Source organism: Pseudorasbora parva, chromosome 20 (assembly GCF_024679245.1).
Source record: "Pseudorasbora parva isolate DD20220531a chromosome 20, ASM2467924v1, whole genome shotgun sequence".
Lineage (NCBI taxonomy): Eukaryota > Metazoa > Chordata > Actinopteri > Cypriniformes > Gobionidae > Pseudorasbora > Pseudorasbora parva.
This window is the reverse complement of record NC_090191.1, coordinates 2,268,587-2,288,423: the sequence shown is the minus strand read 5'-3', so window position 1 is coordinate 2,288,423 and position 19,837 is coordinate 2,268,587. Positions and strand designations below refer to the sequence as shown.

Sequence of the window (19,837 nt, the reverse complement as noted above, 5' to 3'; positions counted from 1 at the left end):
TGAAGGCTACTGCCCCTTTAAGACCCACGGATAGTCGTGGTATTTTCTGTATAAAGTTCACTTAAGGCATAGAGTAGGCTGTGACATTTTGACATACTGTTCGTGTGAGTTTGTCCGTTTAAGCACAGGATTTGAAAGATAACTTTTGAAAGAGACAGATCTTCTCATTCGCGTCTCCTGGCTACACGGGGTGATGACGGTGAAAATGACTGCTCATATTCGGACATACGGCAGCACTCGCATGCGTTTTATAAAGTTTACAAAGAGAGACCGGTTTGCCCACGTTTTTCTTTTATCATCGCTGTTGTTGTAGTGTATACCTGAGGAGTCAGCACGTGTATGCATCGACAGAAACATACATACAGCATTATTTTCAAGTTACAACCCATATTAAAGCTGCATCATCAGATGTGAGATGACCCGCGGTGTAAGTGCGTCCCGGCACCTTTTGCTCGGGATCCCGGTTGGGAAACACTGGTCTGTAATATTGACACCGCGCTGGTTTGTTTAGAATTATAATGAGTGCCGTGACCGCGCGCTGCCGCGTGATGAAGGCGTGTCGCAACTCTGTTATTCAACTGCTCTGGTTTTAAAAGCTGTCACACTAAATGCGCCAAAATGCAATAAAAGTTGTTTTACGGTCGAATGCAACGAGCGTGTGTGTGTGTGAGTGAGTAAGAGACGCGCAAAAGGGCGGAGAGAGAACTTAAGGAAATGCAGCTAAACGAATATGCGTGCATCTTCTAAATCGTGTAAAAATGAATGAATGACGAATCAATATGTGGCGGCCGGTATTGATTATGTGGCGGGGAAACACTGTCTGGCCTCTGTTTAAAGTATTCCCATACTCTTGATATTCGTGGTCTAGGTTTTTGTGATAGAATGGGGAACTTTCTTCATGAATGAATGTGTGACACGACGTGCCAACGCATTTCACGAACGTCGACGGATGCGCCGTTGCAGCACTACTTTGCCTTACCTTCTCTTATGTGTGTGCACTTTAAATCCGACCGAAACTTGCTCATAATGGTACTTTAGGCTTCGTGTGCACATCTAAACCATCAAATACACACAACAAATAGCCTAGAAACACAGTTTATGTCTTAAATGGGCGTTAATAGTTATAAATATTATGTATAAGACCTGCATTTGGTCTTAAAGAAGCAGTCTAATAAAACCTGACAATTGTGCCATTTAATGCAAAAAACGTAATGTTTTAAATGTTAAGTATGTTCTTAATTTCATTTTTTTTAATATAAAAAACGAATAACCAATAAGAATACTGTTAAAGTACCGGATCGATAAGCAATACCGGTAAGAATAGTAGTACCGTAAAAACCTTAACGATACCCATCCCTACAAATGACTGAGTTCAGCTTTGAGAATGAAACCAACCTGTTTGGTCCTCAGATTCTTCATGTTTGACTCTCAATGTTTCTTCAATCTTCACGTCTTCACTCTCCTCTTTAATAAACGCCATCTTTGAGATAAGAATAATCACAGAAATAAAAAACACATCCAAACTAAATCAGTAGTTCAGTCACTGGTAAGAGAGTCGGTCAGAGTGAGAGTTAATGGCCTTAAATGACCTGATTCCACAACAACAAACTCTCTAAATACTACAAATTAATAAAGGAACACAATTTATATATTAGGTTCATATTTAGACATATTATGCTACATTTATTCATCTGTAGATTACATTTAATAAATTACACTTCAGTGAGAACATTAGCAGTTGCTTTACAGAAGTTGTCATGTTCGTTACATTTACACATTTAACATTAATACATTTAATTTGACTTACTTTAGGCATAGAAGACCATATTTAACAACAGAGGCAGCAAAACTATTTATGCACTCAACGATTTTTGCTCATGCTTTACTGTCTGGTCACAAGCAAACACAACAACTTTAAAGTCAACTCGTTTGTGTGTGTAAAGTTCATTAATGTTAGATATCGCATTATAATGTAAAGTTCAATAGCCAAATATTCAGTTAACTGTTCTTGTTAAAACTATAACATTGACCGAACATTTTTTATTGATTTAAAGACTTTAAAAGCTTAAAACACAAACCTTTCTTCAGCAGAATCACAACAGTTGCAGGAGCGCGGCGCAGCCTTATGACGTCACATCTCCACTACAAAATAAAAGTCCTGATCACATGCTCAAGTCACAGATGTGTAGAGACATTCACATACAAACAATAAAACACATTTCAGTTTAATTCTTCAATACATATTTAAATGTGTTGGTCAATGATGTGCTAAAAATAACTACCAAAGAAAGAGTTTGAATCACAATTTATGTGTGAGATTCTGTTAAAGCTAAACACAAATGTTTGAGTGCAGAAATCATTTACAAGCGGCAATCATTTACAAGCGGTCCAAATCATTAAAAAATCATTGGCCAAAGGTTACCCTCTTGTCATCATGTGCCTTGGAGATATCTTCTGATTGGCTGTTTGGACTGCTGCCAAGTTCAATACCACTGCCCCCCTTCTTACTCATATATTTAGGTGAAAAGTGGTGAAAGTAACATGTATGAATGTGTAGCTGTTTCGTAAACAATGTTTTTTATGTCTGACTTTTTTTAAAGGCACCTAAACTACCAGCAAAAATGACAAGAGGTTCACTGGATGGCTCATTGGCCACTGACATTTTGCAGGCATGTTCATAATCACTTTAAATGTTGATGAAAATGCTTGTAATGACTATATTAAATCATGTTTCATATATACAGTTTCCAGATGACATCTTGCGGACGATCCTTGTCTTCATAATTCTAAAAGATATATCTCTAAGTGCAGCCGTCTACAGTGCAGCCAGCTGTACAAAGACTGTGGGGCTGCTACCAGGGAAATGGACAACGGGGAGTGCTTTTGGGGTTTTACTCTTCAGACGACCACCCTGGCTACTGTAGCTGGGATTGCTTTATAGATGACGGAGGTATTGAACCTTGAAGTGTGTATATGCACGCAATGCATCTTTACTGTAACCACTATGGTCACTTGGAGTTAATGTGTGTTGTCAATATAGTTTAAGATGTTTTTTGTTTTTTTCAAAATTGTAAATTATGTTGCTGTGGTTGATTTGTATGCATGTTGTTGTTTTGCTTTAAATACAAAAATATGATTAAGTCCTAAATTATTTGTGTTCATATTTAAATATAAACTAATTTATTTAACATGTTTACTTTCTAAAATGTATGGAATATTACATTTGTATTTTAACTTTGTGGTCAAGAAACAAACATGAACAAAAGGCAGGGGCCCTCAAAATACGCTTTTAAACCTACTGCAAATTTTTCTTGTCGTAAACCATAAAAGCTTAGTATACCACTTTTATATCATTATTTCAAGTTATTTTTAATGAATGAAATATAATTTAACTTTAATAAATAATTTACATTTTCAGTTTATTTCTTAGTATACTGCTTTGATACAATTTTATTTAGTATTTTAATACAATAACATAAAAACAATTACAAGGATGGCTTTAAATGCATAGATTTTCTTCAAACCTTGGGTTGGGGTTCTTATTTATATAAAATAGAGATTTAAGAAGTGAGTTTAATTAAATTTTAAAGTGGGTGTAGGGATGGAATCCTACAATGTTTACAAATGTTTTGCTTATGAAGAAATTTCCATAAAATAATAAAAAGTAATATACTCCAGGGTTTTGTTACGATTATTTCAACTACTTTCTTATGCGTGACGGTTGGGTTGGATGACGTATATACGCTGGGGCGCTCTACTAGTGGAGGTATAGGCCCCTATAGAAAAGTGGAGGTGAGCTGGGCATCGCCATCTTGTGAGCTAGTCATCGCGTGTCACTCCCGGATAACAGAAAATTGTCAAAAAGGCGGGATGTGGGCGGAGCTTAGGTGACACAATGACTATAGACGGCGAATAAATGGCTATCCACCTGTCACTCAAAGTAACCATGCCCTTAATTATGCAGAACTTTAAGGCTTTATATAACTAAAACAAATGAGTTATACAAAAATGTACCCCCCTCACAGTTGTCATGAAGGTCAAAATTAGCCGTATAGGCCAAAGCCACAATTTGTACCAGGCTGTAAACAGTTTTTTTCTGCTGTAAAGTTGGGAATTTTAACTTGGGGCTCAATGAGATTCTGCTCCCTTCTGGAGCCTGTGGCCAGTCGATGAATTGCAGTTTACATTAAATCCGTATTGGCTTCAAGAGATATCGCGGGAGGTTGCCGCTTGGTAATTAAGCTTGGAACATACTCTGCAAGAACAAAGAAATTAATTTGTTTTCTTGAGGTGGCAAGAACAAGAACAAAGTTCGTTCAGGCAGTACATTCATACTTCACGAGTAAAGCAGGTGCCGATCATCTGCGTTTCTCCGCATTAACCACGCCCACTTTAAATCTCTGACCAATCACACAATAGTTCTCAGACACCCGCAAGAAAAAAGTTCTGCTCAGGCGATCCGTTGAGAACAAGCTGCGAGAACTCCCAAACCAGGGCTGCGGGAACTAAATGACATAATTTTGTTCTCGCAGCCCTGGGAGCGAGAACTTTTCTTGCAGAGTATGTTGCAGCCTATACCCAGCAAACACGTGTATGTGGGGCCCACGGGGATTAAACATGGGCTACAGGGGTACAGAGTGGGCATGGGCTCAAAATGGGCATCTTATCTGGGGTCCACTTGGTTGGTTCACTAATGGAAAATGAGTACATTGTTTGAAAATGGGCTACTCAGTGGTCTAATGGGTCCTGCACACTGTGCGATTTTTCAAAATCCTTTGCGAATGTCCCTTGTCAGACTGTACGAACATGATCGCCGTGTCACACTGTAAGATCTCAGTTGACATTAATGTCAGACTGCACGATAGTGAAGGCGCGCTAAAAACGGACGCGCGCAAGAAAACTCACCCGTAGTTTTATATCATCAATGAATGACGCGTTCAGTGACGGTGAGCTGCATTACACGCGGGACTGAAATGCTGGCTACAAAGAAATCTCTAGCACTCGTTTTGGTCATAGTTTGTCTTGAAAAACGGAGATATTTGACGGTCGTCGTAGGAGAAGTCACACTGCAGGATTGTGTGCCAAATCTTCTGACACTGCCAGAATTTCATCTGAGGTAAAATTTGATCGCAGCGCTCATTAATCGGCGGCCGGTGAACATGTCAAACTAACGACCAAAGATGTCAGATTTTAGCCTAGGATCTGAGGAATCTTTTAGGATTTGCTAAATTTGTCCCAGACGGTCAAATCGTGGCCAAAATCCCACAGTGTGCACCCGGCTTAATTCATTCTCAGTCAAGACAAGTTCAAACACAGTCAATTCCAAAGGCTGATTACATGGGTAGATAGTACACAAATATGCACCCTTGAACATTTTTTAATTGTTATTTTGATACTTGGAACACAATTAATGGGACTTCAATCTAATCAAAATCTAAAAATGGCAACACAATAGCAATTTCACCAAATTTTCTGCCATTTAAAAGTATCAAGAGCCTGTTGATACAGAGAAAAAAGGAAAAAAGGAGATAATTTTGTGATCACAAAACAGCGCTATACAGGGACCGTTTTAGCTTTTATTATAAAAGTGTACACCTTGAGTAAATGATTTCCAGTCTCAGTTTTTTAAATTTGAATAAATATTTAATAAATGTTTATTTAGGCACAGAACCACTAGTTTCCAATTAGTAATGGCTGCCTGTGCTTTTTGCCCTTTTTATGTAGTGCTAATTCAAATAACAAATGCAAAAAAGATACCCAATATAGTAACATTTTAGAATACTGTTCCAAATGAGTTGTAATATCTTCTGAAGGGTTTGGTAATACTGAGTCTTTGCTAATAGGTTACACCAGGATCTTCACGTCACCCTCACCTGTTTCAACTCATGAGCTCATTAGTAGAGACTGCAAAACTTGAAATGGGTGTGTCAGATATAGGGAGACATACAAAATCTGCAAGACAGGCTTGTAACCTTTTACAACACATCCACTTAATAATATATTTTTAGGATTCTTTAGCTAACGTAAGTCTCAGAGATCCTGATACCTTCACTTCTGGAAACTCCAGGTAGGTGCCAGTTCTGGAAAATTGTGCTGCTGGAGACTAAAGGGTTTCTGATGGTTTCACACTTAATTATTCACCTTAATTCTTAATTAATTTGCAGTTAGCGTGTGTCGTCTCTTTGCCATCTGTTTTTTGTCTGACCCTGCTGAGCATTTCATCAAGATCAACTAGATGTGGGGCACCAAAAGGCTTTAACTAAGGAAAAAGGGAATAAAAAAGTGACACAATGGTTGATCAATTTGGAATTTTTCAAAGGGTCGTTGGGCGAGCTATGAGTGGGGAGCTTTTGCATTTGTGAAATACATAAACTTTGAGTGTACAGATATGCATATATAAACAATACAAGTTTTGTCAGATTAAGTTTGTCAGGAGCTTCACTTTAACTTCAGCTTTTTTTGTTGATACTTTTGTATTGTAAAGTTGTAAATGTCATTTTAAAATTATTCTAAATAATCCTTGCATGATAAAGTAAAGCATGAACTACTGGTTCCTGTTGAATACCTTTAACATTTTAGTGTAGTTTCTACACTTAGTGGATTTCATGTAATGTTTGTATTATGGGGTTTACTGTAAAATAAGGTAACCCAAACAGACACTATGCTAGCCTAGGCCACAAATGGGTGCTACCTGGGTTACCCATATGGGCCTGTATGAGCCCATCAAGACACCCACCATCAACCAATGTAGGGCCTCTAAACTGAGGACAAAATTAGCTGGGTCCCAGTTGGGTAGCCAGGTGCGCCCCAAATATCAGCCCATGTGCTTTGGGTGTTGGCTGGGTAATTTGGTTTCTTGTTTGTTTTGGAATTTTTATTTCAATGTGACTGAAAATTTAGCAAATGATTGAAGATCGGACCTTCACAAGATCTCATCAGAAAATGAAGAATGGAGCAGATGATGTGGCAGAAAAAACACAGCATCTCTTTGTGTGTATGTGGATGAGAAATTCTGGCAATTGGTACAGCATGACAAATGTTTCTCTGAGGCAGTTCAGAGGTGAAACATGCAACAGCTCAGTCAAAATTAACCCTACAAGAAGACCTTAATATTGAGGACAACTCAAAGGTGATTGAAGGGCAACTGGTAACAGCAGATATAACAGTTGACTACAAGTGTCCAAAGCAACATGTTGTGCCTAATGTGAACCTGTCAACCTCCATCACAAGATGTGTGGAGCATTTTTCAAAACTGTTGCAACTTTAGCAGTTTTTGTGTTCAATGGTGACTTTGAAAGATTGTAAAGGCAAAATGGCAGATTTTGTCATCGATGTGCTACGTCAAGTGCTGAATGTAGGATCGGAGAAGTTCTTTGAGACAGATGTTTTAGTCTCAAAGCTGCTTGGGGCTGAGGGCATCCAATTGAAGTGCAGAGGTAACCGTATTATGTGTTTCATTTTTGACTTCATGTACCGCATCTACTAAGCAGATGGATGAGGCAAAAGATTCAGTCCCAAATTGAAGTTGCAGCATCTCTAATTAGTCAGTGGAAGATGTTTTGAGTGAAGGTGGAGAAGACTTCTGAGTTCCCTGAATATTGTGAATGAAAGGAAGAGTTTGCTGAAGGACGTGAGAAAAAAGAGCTAGAGGTATCAGCAACTCGGCGGTCATTATGTTAAGCCCCGCTCACCAACTCTATACATGATGTGATTGGCCTGACCAGAGTTTGGCTTTTACAGCTCAGAAGTGTATTGAAAGTTGCTAGACGACACTTGCAGCAGATTAGATTTGCTGCCGCTAGGGTGCGTCTAGATTTCTAGGCTACCCTTGTTCAAATTCAGAACAGAAGTTAAGTTAAATTGCAGGGTTTAATATGGATTCGTACAGATACAGATACAGGTTCTTGTTTATTGGATTTATGTCTGTGATGTAACATTAAGTTATTGTTGCTAAGTAAAGAGATTTGCTTATTGTAACATTTTTTCCTGTATTTTGTATTTTAGGTGAATGTGACAGTCAAAATGATCCAGTTGTCATTATCTACAACCACAGCCTTCCTTAATGATTGTGACTGCAGAGGTAAAAGGCGAATACCTATGTCCAAAAATGCATCCTTTGCCCGCTGTCAATTTGCAGACATTGATCGCAAGGTGCCCACAATGTGCAGCGTACTGCAAAACTGCGAAAGTGACATCAGTTCAACGGTCATGATACAGGACAGGAGTGATCAAATGAGCACTTTTATAATTGGTGACTTTGTGGTTTGTGAGTTGCTCAATGTGGAAATGAACAGTCGGATGGAACCAGATGACTTGGTAGCAAAGTTGCTAAGTGATGATTGTGGACATTTGCACAAAATACAGAGGACAAAGCGTAGTGTCCGCATCATTTCTGTTTCATGCTGAAGGACAAGGCAAAGGAGGTGTTCCTGAGTGATTTGTCATCCAATCATGAAAGAATCTACAGAAGCACTGTCTTAAGATTTGATGGTAGAAGAGTTCTTTACAAGTGAAACTGTTCAGAGTCAGGGTTTGGAGAAGGGCAAAGGAGGTTGTTCTAAGTCAGCAAATCAGCCTTGTGAAGGACATGGCAAAGATGTGATAAGTAATGCAAATATTCAATAGTTTACAGAAGCACTGCCTGAAGATTTGATACTTGTAGAAGTATTTACAAATTAAGTATCTGAATAGAGTCCCGGTTGGGAGGCAAAGGGCAGAGTAGGACATAATCAACAAGGTGTTAAGAGGGGTAATAAAAAGTAAAGGGTGATGTTTAGTTGACATCTTTGATAAGTAATTTTCTTGTTTTTGCAAAATCAACTTTTTTAAGAGCTTCATATATTTTTGGAAGACAAATTGAGATTTTTTTTGTTAAGACATCAGGGGATATCTGAACTAACTAGAGGTAACAACATTGCTGCACTTTTTAAATTAAAGTTGCCTCCAAAACTTCCAAACCCCGCTCCCCCTCATCCTCGAACTCATCCTGATCCTCCTCACCATGGAGCACCACTGACAGTCTCCAAACCCTGCTCCCCCTCATTCTCTGCCACATCCTGATCCTCCTCACTATGGAGCACCACTGACCGTCTCCAAACCCTGCTCCCCCTCATCCTCTGACTCATCCTGATCCTCCTCACTATGGAGCACCACTGACCGTCTCCAAACCCTGCTCCCCCTCATCCTCTGACTCATCCTGATCCTCCTCACCATGGAGCACCACTGACTGTCTCCAAACCATGCTCCCCCTCATCCTCTGACTCATCCTGATCCTCCTCACCATGGAGCACCACCGACTGTCTCCAAACCCTCATCCTCTGACTCATCCTGATTCTCCTCACCATGGAGAACCACTGACTGTCTCCAAACCCTGCTCCACCTCATCCTGACTCATCCTGATCCTACTCACCATGGAGCACCACTGACCGTCTCCAAACCCTGCTCCCCCTCATCCTCTACCACATCCTGATCCTCCTCACCATGGAGCACCACTGACCGTGTCCAAACCCTGCTTCCCCTCATTCTCTGCCACATCCTGATCCTCCTCACTATGGAGCACCACTGACCGTCTCCAAACCCTGCTCCCCCTCATCCTCTGCCCCATCCTGATCCTCCTAACCATGGAGCACCACTGACTGTCTCCAAACCCTGCTCCCCCTCATCCTCTGACTCATCCTGATCCTCCTCACCATGGAGCACCACCGACTGTCTCCAAACCCTCATCCTCTGACTCATCCTGATTCTCCTCACCATGGAGCACCACTGACTGTCTCCAAACCCTGCTCCCCCTCATCCTGACTCATCCTGATCCTACTCACCATGGAGCACCACTGACCGTCTCCAAACCCTGCTCCCCCTCATTCTCTGCCACATCCTGATCCTCCTCACTATGGAGCACCACTGACCGTCTCCAAACCCTGCTCCCCCTCATCCTCTGCCATATCCTGATCCTCCTAACCATGGAGCACCACTGACTGTCTCCAAACCCTGCTCCCCCTCATCCTGACTCATCCTGATCCTCCTCACCATGGAGCACCACCGACTGTCTCCAAACCCTCATCCTCTGACCCATCCTGATCCTCCTCACCATGGAGCACCACTGACTGTCTCCAAACCCTGCTCCCCCTCATCCTGACTCATCCTGATCCTCCTCGCCATGGAGCACCACCGACTGTCTCCAAACCCTCATCCTCTGCCACATCCTGATCCTCCTCACCATGGAGCACCACTGACTGTCTCCAAACCCTGCTCCCCCTCATCCTGACTCATCCTGATCCTCCTCACCATGGAGCACCACTGAATGTCTCCAAACTCTGCTCCCCCATCCTCTGCCACATCCTGATCCTCCTCGCCATGGAGCACCACTGACTGTCTCCAAACCCTGCTCCCCCTCATCCTGATCCTCCTCACCATGGAGTACCACTAAATGTCTCCAAACTCTGCTCCCCCATCCTCTGCCACATCCTACTCATGCTCATCTTCCGGACTCGCACAGAAACTATGAAAGAAACTAAACTATTACACTATGAAAGTTTAATTTGTAGTAGGGTGACCAAACGTCCCGTTTTCCCAGGACATGTCCTGTTTTCATGTCCTGTCCTGGCCCTAATATAACAATTTTCTATCCATACTGAGGGGGCATACTTTAAATGTATTGAAATTAATAAGGCATCTTTGAGGAAATATTTTTGTAGAATATTTAGTAGGGAGGAAATTTCACGAATGGACTTATTGCTCAGGTGGCAACCTATCACAGAAGCACACTTGAGTTCACTAAGAGCGACCCATTCTTCCATTAATGTTTGTAGAAGTGTCTCTGTGCCTAGTGCTTGATTTATACACCTGTGGCCATGGAAGTAATTGAACACCTGAATTCAATGATTTGGAGGGGGGTCCCAATACTCTTTGCAATATAGTGTATATATGGGTGTACCAGTTCCAGATTGTAGAGGTACCTCCTTCCTTCATCGCCTTCCACCATAATTGTTTTCACACTGGACATGAGATGCAAAAGTGTCCCAAACAGAAATATATATCATCAACTAGGATTTTCTTTTATTAACACAGGAAGACAAATTCTTATTGTGGGAAGAATTTTACCGGTGCAACATTTATCACAAATGAGAAGATATCGCCCTTCCCTATTGTGAAGCTCTTTCCACACTGTTGGTAGGTTTAAAGCTTCTCTCCATTGTGATTTCTCATGTGTTGCTTAAAGTGTCCTGGTTGAGTGAAACTCTTTCCACACTGTGGGCAGGTGTAAGGCTTCTCTCCAGTGTGAACACGCATATGGAGTTTAAAGTTTCCTTTATGAGGGAAACTCTTTCCACACTCTTGGCAGGAGTAAGGCTTCTCTCCAGTGTGAATTCTCATGTGGACATCAAGATGCCCTGTTTGAGTGAAACTCTTTCCACACTCTGGGCAGGAGTAAGGCTTCTCTCCAGTGTGAATTCTAATGTGTTTCTCAAAGTTTCCTTTATGAGCGAAACTCTTTCCACACTGAGGGCAGGTGTAATTCTTCCCCACAGTGTGAATTCTAATGTGTTCCTTAAAGTTTCCTTTTAGAGCAAAACTCTTTCCACACTGTTGACAGGTGTAAGGCTTCTCTTTGGTGTGAAATTTCATGTGGAAATTAAGATGCCCCATTCGAGTGAAACTCTTTCCACACTGTTGACAGGTGTGAGGCTTCTCTCCAGTGTGAATTATGTGTTCCTCAAGTGTTCCTTCTACAATTAAACTCTTTTCAGGCTTTTGAGTGATTTTTTGAGAGAAAATCTTTTCAGTCTGTGAGCAACTAAAAGATTTTTCTCCAGTTATGAAATCATGATGTTGCCCATACATATCTTTCTCTTCCATGTCATTTAGTTCTTGACTCTCCACTTTCAGAGCCATCAGATCTAAAAGAGACAAAAACAAGTTAACCCCAATTCTAAGGCACAAAACAACAGACATCAAGAGATTTAAGGCATCACAACCAAAAATGTGTGCTAGATCCTATAGGAATTGACTAATTAAGCTACAAAAAGAGAAGCTACATTCAATTTCAGAACCTTTTCTCAATATTCATAACCATTTCCTTTCTTTAGGACAATTTCCAAACACTTTTTTTAAATGATGTTTGGATTCTGTGTTCAGGACACTTCCACAGGTGTTAATGAAGTGATTTGGAATGTAAGCAATGCATTGGAAAATGTTAAAGTCACTGTTCTAACCATGTGTTGCCTCTGTTGGCAACGGCCAATCCCAATACTGGAAAAAAAAGCACCAAATTGTAACACTTCTCATTAGAATGGGAAATTTTTTTACCATTTCAAGAGTTCCCATACCAAGTCTATGGTCCATCAAGTAAGTTAATAACACACTGTAGACACTATCCTATCTTATAAATATCTTGGTCTGTGGATTGATGAAAAGCTAACCTTCAAAGTTCATATTCATAAATTAGTGAGAAAGCTAAGAGTAATTGGATTGGATTGGAAAACTTTATTAATCCCGTTAAGGAAACTGATTTGCCACCAACTTCGAAAATACAACCATCAAACTCAACACACAGTTAACACAGATAAAATAATAAACTATATACATAATTAAGATGACATGATACAATATCACAATTCAAAAGTACCACGGAAATAAATATCTTACATATACATACATTAATGGTGCTCATTGAAATATTTTACAGCTGCAAGGGACAAAATACCTTCTCTTTCGTTCACTTGAGCACCGAGGCATTATCGTTCACTGAACAAACTTCTAAGACATTTACATATATTGTGGAGTTGATGGCCTTCCAAAAGCAAAACTATTATTAGTTTTGACCTTATCCTCTTCTCCACGGTGACCTCCACAAAGTCTGGACTAAGACCAATAATCAAACTAGTCCTCTTAATCATCTTATTAATCCTATTTTTGTCCTCAACAGGTACAGCATAAAAAAGAACACTAGCTAAAATCCCTTGATAAAAAACATTTAAAAGCTTTGTGCTAACATTAAATGATCTCAGTTTCCTCAAAAAGAAAAGTCTCGAATGGGCCTTCTTCATTAGGGCATTTGTATTCTCTTTCCAATTCAATTTTTCATCCAAGTGGACACCTAATAAATTTATATGACTGCACAATTTCAATCAACTGACCGTTAATTGTGACTGGAAGAACCTTCTTTTTTAGTCTTCTCTACATTCAGTTTTAAAAAGTTAGACTCACACCAGCTGAAAAAAGTCTGAACCTCATTTCTGTACGCATGATCATCACCATTTTTTAAGTAAACCCACTAAGCCAGTATTGTCAGAGAATTTTTGTAACCAACTTGATGGCTGACTATGCCTATAATCAGCAGTATGAAGTGTGAATAAAAAGGGAGCTAAAACTGTGCCCTGAGGTGCTCCAGTATTATTTAAAATGGTATCCGAAAGATTATTACCAAGCCTTACAAACTGTGGTCGTAATAAGAGGTAATCTAAAATCCAGGAGACAGTTGTACGGTGCAATTTAAAGTCAATTCATTTGTTGGCTGGAATATGTGGCCGTATAGTATTAAAAATACAGAGCTGGCAGAAGTTTCAAGATGGCTATAAATATTATGGACCATGAAAAGTAAAGCATCATCTACCCCAACACCCTTCCTATGTGCAAATTGCAAGGGGTCCTGAAAAAACAACCCACTCAAAACACTTAATAATGTGTGAAGTCAGGGCAATAGGCCACAGATTAGCAAGGTTGTTGGATACCTTAGCTTTTTTAGGAATAGGAACAAGGCATGATGTTTCCCACATCACAGGGATCTTAGCAGAAGACAGAAACAAAGAAAACAGAATGAAGAACAGAGCATAACTGATCAGCACACGTTTTAAGGGTGCGTGGATGGACACCACCAGGGCCTGCTGCCTTATTAGATTTAATACACCTTAATTGCTGACGAACCTCTTCAATGTTAAGATTAATGGCTGGGATACAATCCTCAGAGCTGCTCTGCCCAAGATCAGAAAGAACATTCTTGTGTAGAGAGAAAAAATTCAAATTCATCAAACCTAGCAAAAAAAGCATTGGCATCAGTAGCATGAATACCCAGTTGATATAAACTGGGATTACTGGTCCAATAACCAGTAATAGACTTCATACCATTCCATAGCCCTCCTTAATGTTTGTATAAAACAAGTTAATAGTTTTGTCACCCCTCGTAGGACATGTCACCATTTGTTTTTAAAGATGGTAAAATGGTGGAGAGAGAGCAGTGATGAAAGTCCCCGTTTAAAATAACCAGCGCATTAGGAGAAGAGCACTGTAACTTATGCGTAATTCTCAAAATTTTCTCAGTGGCACATTTCCCATTACCCGATGGAGGAATATACGCCACCATAACAGGGACATGAGAAAACTCCCTGGATAGATAGTAAGGTCGACTGCTCACTACAATGAGCTCAATATTCGGGTCACAAACTCTCTCTTTGAGCGTAACATGTTGGGTATTACACAACCGGTCATTTACATACACGCAAACACCTCGACCGTGCTTGCTTGCTCTCTGTCTGCCCTATGAAGAGTAAAAGCTTCAATATCCACATGAGAATCAGGTATCCTGTTCGAAAGCCACATCTCAGAGAAACAGATTAAGCTGGACTGCCGGAACATGCGATCAAACTTCAAACAAGCTGTCAACTCGTCCGCCTTGTTGACAAGGGAGCGGACATTCCCCATAATAGCCAAATGTAGAACAGGTTTATATCCCAGCCGACGATTTCTGACACACTCCCTACCTCTTTTTTCAAAAGTGTGTTTAACTGTTTAGAAGCAGACCTCCTATAAGTGGTAAACTCCACTTGGGAGTTTAAAAAAAATGGGACTTTCCCAAACTCCCTTAAAACCGCAGTAGTTAAGCCTCTCCTGAAAAAGAGAAATATAACTCCATATTGAGCAACTACAGACCAATCTCAAATCTCCCCCTCATAGGCAAGATCATTGAAAAAGTTGTTTTCAATCAGCTGAACAAATTCTTAAGCTCAAACAGATACTTCGACCATTTTCAATCTGGTTTCCGTCCGCATCACAGCACAGAGACAGCGCTCATAAAGATTATAAATGATATTCGCTTAAACACTGATACAAGTAAACCATCAATTCTGGTACAACTGCACCTCAGTGCTGCATTCGACACTGTTGACCACAACATACTTCTAGACAGGCTGGAAAACTGGGTCGGGCTCTCTGGGAAGGTCCTCAAATGGTTCAGGTCATACTTAGAAGGGAGAGGTTATTATTAGGGATGGGCATTTTCCCAAAATATTGTATTCGAATATTTGGGCTCATAAAAATCAAATATTTGAATATTTGTTTATTTAAAATAGAAGCGCGCCATGTTATTGTGCTGAATGTAACGTTTTACACACACACACACACACACACAAGTCGGTATATGGTTGTCTTGTTTATATTGTTTCTCATTTTCATGTTGAGAGAAACGATAATATAATTGGATGATGATATTATTATCGGGTGAGAAAACGTGCAATTGACAGACGTTGCGGAGACAAAGCTGACGGTAAAGTGAAGTTTAAGTGAAGCATTTTGTGTTTTCTGTTCTTAAACCCTCGATGAACTTTAAAGGAAGCATTTTTCGAGATCATTTTGCTATCATAAGTAATCTCGCTCTCACTCCGGGTACAGATGGGCTCCGCACTCGTGAACGCAGTGATGCCCTTTTTGCTGTTGTTGTATTTTTAGCATTTGAATATTAATTAGAGATCGAATATTCGACTATTCGTGCACACCCCTAGTTATTATGTGAGTATAGGTAACCATAAGTCTGAGTGGACATCCATGACATGCGGAGTCCCACAAGGGTCCATTCTTGCACCACTCCTGTTTAACCTGTATATGCTGCCACTGAGCCAAATAATGAAAAAGAACAATATTGCTTACCACAGCTATGCTGACGACACCCAGCTCTACTTAGCACTATCACCTAATGACTACAGCCCCATTGACTCCCTGTGCAAATGCATTGACGAAGTTAACAACTGGATGTGCCAAAACTATCTTCAGTTAAACAAAGACAAAACCGAAATCACTACATTTGGAAACAAAGATGAAATTCTCAAGGTGAACGCATATCTTGAGGCTATCCTGGATATCCTGCTGCATACTAAATTTCCTTTCTAAGGATAAATAAAGTGAAACTTGAACTTGAAACTTGAGGCTAAAGGCCTGATAACAAAAAATCAAGTCAGGAATCTTGGAGTGATTTTGGAGTCAGACCTGAGTTTCAGTAGTCATGTCAAAGCAATAACTAAATCAGCATACTATCATCTGAAAAATATTGCAAGGTTTAGATGTTTTGTCTACAGGCAAGACTTAGAGAAACTCGTTCATGCTTTCATCACCAGTAGGGTGGACTATTGTAATGGACTTCTCACCGGCCTTCCCAAAAAGACTATTAGACAGCTGCAGCTCATACAGAACGCTTAGGCCAGGATTCTGAGCAGAACCAGAAAATATGACCATATCACACCAGTCCTCAGGTCTTTACACTGGCTTCCAATTACATCTAGGATCGATTTTAAAGTACTATTACTTGATTATAAATCACTCAATGACCTAGAACCTCTCTGCATTGCAGATATGCTGATTAAATACAAACCCAACAGATCACTCAGATCAGCAGGATAAAGTCAGTTAGAAATACCAAGAGTTCACTCAAAGCAAGGAGAGTCTGCTTTTAGCTATTATGCCAGCCACAGTTGGAACCAGCTTCCTGAACAGATCAGATGTGCTCCAACAGTAGCCACATTCAAATCCAGACTCAAAACACATCTGTTTAGCTGTGCATTTACTGAATGAGCTCTGAGTATGTCCGACTGATTGCACCCTATCTTATCTGTTGATTCTTTTTATAATTGTTTTAGTTTACCTTTGTTCTTTTAATTAATTTGTATGTAAAGCACTTTGAATTGTCATGAAATGGGTTTGAAATGTGCTATACAAATAAAATTGCCTTGAATTTTTTAATGGAATAAGTGAAATAAAACAACTGTTTTGATGATACTCTAATTGTATGACCAGCACCTGTCTTGTTTACTGATGAGTGTCGTGCAACCCTTGATGGTCTAGATGGAGTATTGGATGGTTGGTGGATGGTGTTGGAAATGTTCTTCTTGCATAAATCATTTCCCAAAGATCATTTGATTTCAGAAAGACTTTATTCAAATTAACAAAGCCAAGTCTCTCCTGCAGGAGACCACTCCAGTTCTTTGGTTTACCTAGCATAGCTGCTTTCCCAAAATGGTAACAACCTTCAGCTAGTTTTCCAGTTGGTTTCCTGACTCATACGTCACAACATACCAAGATCTTTTTCTGTCCATCATGCTTCTTCTACATGTCATTTTCAAGCACGTTGTCAATGCCCCCACGAACTTAATACAGGGCAAACACAACCTCAGCATACATCTGATATCTAATAGTGTATTATATACAGATAATTTTACATTAAATTCAATAATAAAAATCTTCACCATGTCCCAACAAGGAGGTGGCGGAGTCATGTGACCTTATTGACTTTATCCGAACCCTATTGCGAACCAATGGATGCAAAAATTGTGCTATCAAAGAAAGGGTCTTTCTTGGGTGTTAGGATTTTTGATTGAAATAGGTTTTGATTTCAGTAAATATGACCACCTAAAGCCGCACATTCAGTAAATGCCCATTTTCAGTTCTTTACCTCCTATAAAATGTTTATGTTACTGTTATCTTTAGGATGTTTGTCCAGTAAATTATAATTACTCTTAAAGCTACACTGTGTAACTTTTTTCGTTTATTCTTAGCTAAAAACACAGATCTTTCAAAAATATATGTGCTCATTAATGTATATTTACTTCTTTCAAGTAATAATGTATTCTCGTAAGTTTATAATATGCCATTGAAAACACATACGGGTGAGGGGTTCGAGTGCCGGTCGCCATGTTGCTCCTCCATCTTGAAAGTACAGTAGCCAAAGAGGGACATACCCGTAAATTCAAGCTTCGCCTTTCACGTTTTAACACTCGATGGCACCGTGTCGAATGTGAAGAGTGGGATTGCCATGTTAATCTTGGACTAAATCGGCCACCGTAGGAGTTTAAACGAAATCAGAATTGAGAGGAACAGAAACTATTATTCACTGGATGGTCATAAACCTTTACACCGCTAGATGGGGGAAAATATCACACAGTGCAGCTTTAAAGTTGATGACTTGAAAATTATACTGACTGTCATTTACATTAATTATGAAAATCAGAGAAATATATCATTTGCATAATACTCTTGAACACGGTGTACAGCTGCTTTAAATTAGGACACTCTTCAAAAATATCACTCATATCTGTAGAGCTGGACATTTTAATAAAGATCAAATGAGTGAGTTCAGCTTTGAGAACGAAACCAACCTGTTTGTGTCTCAGTTTCTTCATGTTTGACTCTCAGTGTTTCTTCAATCTTCACGTCTTCACTCTCCTCTTTAATAAACGCCATCTTTGAGATAAGAATAATCACAGAAATAAAAAACACATCCAAACTAAATCAGTAGTTCAGTCACTGGTAAGAGTGTCAGTCAGAGTGAGAGTTAATGGCCTTAAATGACCTGGGACCGTATTTATCAAACATCTAGAATTACTCACAAGAACACTGCTAAGAATTGACTTAAGAGTAAAACAATTCTTGGCTCAAAGCTGCGCTTAAAAGTTAGTTATCAAGCGTCCCAATCATACTTTAAGTAAAGTGCAGGACTAAATCTTAAGTGTCAGTCTTAGAGATGATTTACGACACTTTGCTGTGCCACAAACGAGATTTTGGATGATGCCATAGGCATGAACCAATATCTGAAAAGATGTCCTTATTTAAGGATACAATCAGATAAATTTACATTGAATTGTGAAATTCCTAAGACGAGTTTACATCCAACACACATTTGACAATAAAAGAGGGTTTTAAAGATAATACATTATAATATACACATTTTAAATGAAAGATAATCACGTTTTTCACCATGTCTTAATTACAATTTTTAAACTGGTGGTGTGCTGTTAACTGACCTGCCTATATACAGCCTAGATTTTAAAATATAATCAGCCACCATGGATTCCAAAAGAAAGCTGAACTGGCAGGAGGAAGAAGCGATCGCTACTGCTTGCTGAATTAGTCGAACAGGTTTTTTTTATTATTATAAAGCCCAACATTAACCAGCGCTGAAAAAAGATGCTGCCTGCTCTGTCTGTTTGTCGTCACACATTTCGAACACATTCTCCCTCTCTTGAAAGATTTGCGCACGTCTCTGTCTCCTCAGCGCCATCACAAGCCCCTACTGGACACTCCTGACCACTGAGAGACCTCTCGAGCTGTCTTAAATAACTGGGAGAGGAAGAGTGAATCTTAGCTTTAAGAAATTTGATAACTTGCTTTTACACTTAAGTTTGAAAGTAGGAGTAAATTTAATGAAGCTTGTAAATTTCATAAATTCTCAGCACTTAAGACTAAAATAGCACTTTGAGAAGCTTGATAAATGCAGGCCCTGATTCGACAACAACAAACTCTCTAAATACGAATAAAAGAACAAGATTTATATAGTAGGTTCATATTTAGACATGTTATGATAAATGTATTCATCTGTAGATTACATTTAATAGATTACACTTCTGTGAGAACATTAGCAGTTTGCTTTACAGAAGTTTTCATTAGTTGTTCTTGTTCCATTTACACATTTAACTTTATGAAACATGTAAATGTAATAGTTTCTGCTATTATTATCATCTCTAGAAGTGCTACTGTGTCAGTGATTTGGTACTATACTGCTTTGAGACCAATTCTTTGC

General features: G+C 39.5%; 1 protein-coding gene across 1 annotated transcript in view; it reads right to left on the bottom strand.

Annotated features, from left to right (window-relative positions):
* Positions 1–19,837, bottom strand: part of LOC137049958 (zinc finger protein 721-like) — a 60,089-nt gene that overhangs the window by 9,628 nt on the left and 30,624 nt on the right. Inside the window, exons 6-13 of the mRNA XM_067428711.1 lie at positions 18,417–18,501; positions 11,213–11,897; positions 10,217–10,402; positions 9,819–9,953; positions 9,480–9,614; positions 9,342–9,401; positions 9,158–9,272; positions 1,396–1,480 (exon numbers count right to left, since the gene is read on the bottom strand). Of these exons, the coding sequence (XP_067284812.1) occupies positions 1,396–1,480; positions 9,158–9,272; positions 9,342–9,401; positions 9,480–9,614; positions 9,819–9,953; positions 10,217–10,402; positions 11,213–11,897; positions 18,417–18,501 (1,486 nt within the window). The remainder of the gene's footprint in view (positions 1–1,395; positions 1,481–9,157; positions 9,273–9,341; positions 9,402–9,479; positions 9,615–9,818; positions 9,954–10,216; positions 10,403–11,212; positions 11,898–18,416; positions 18,502–19,837) is intronic.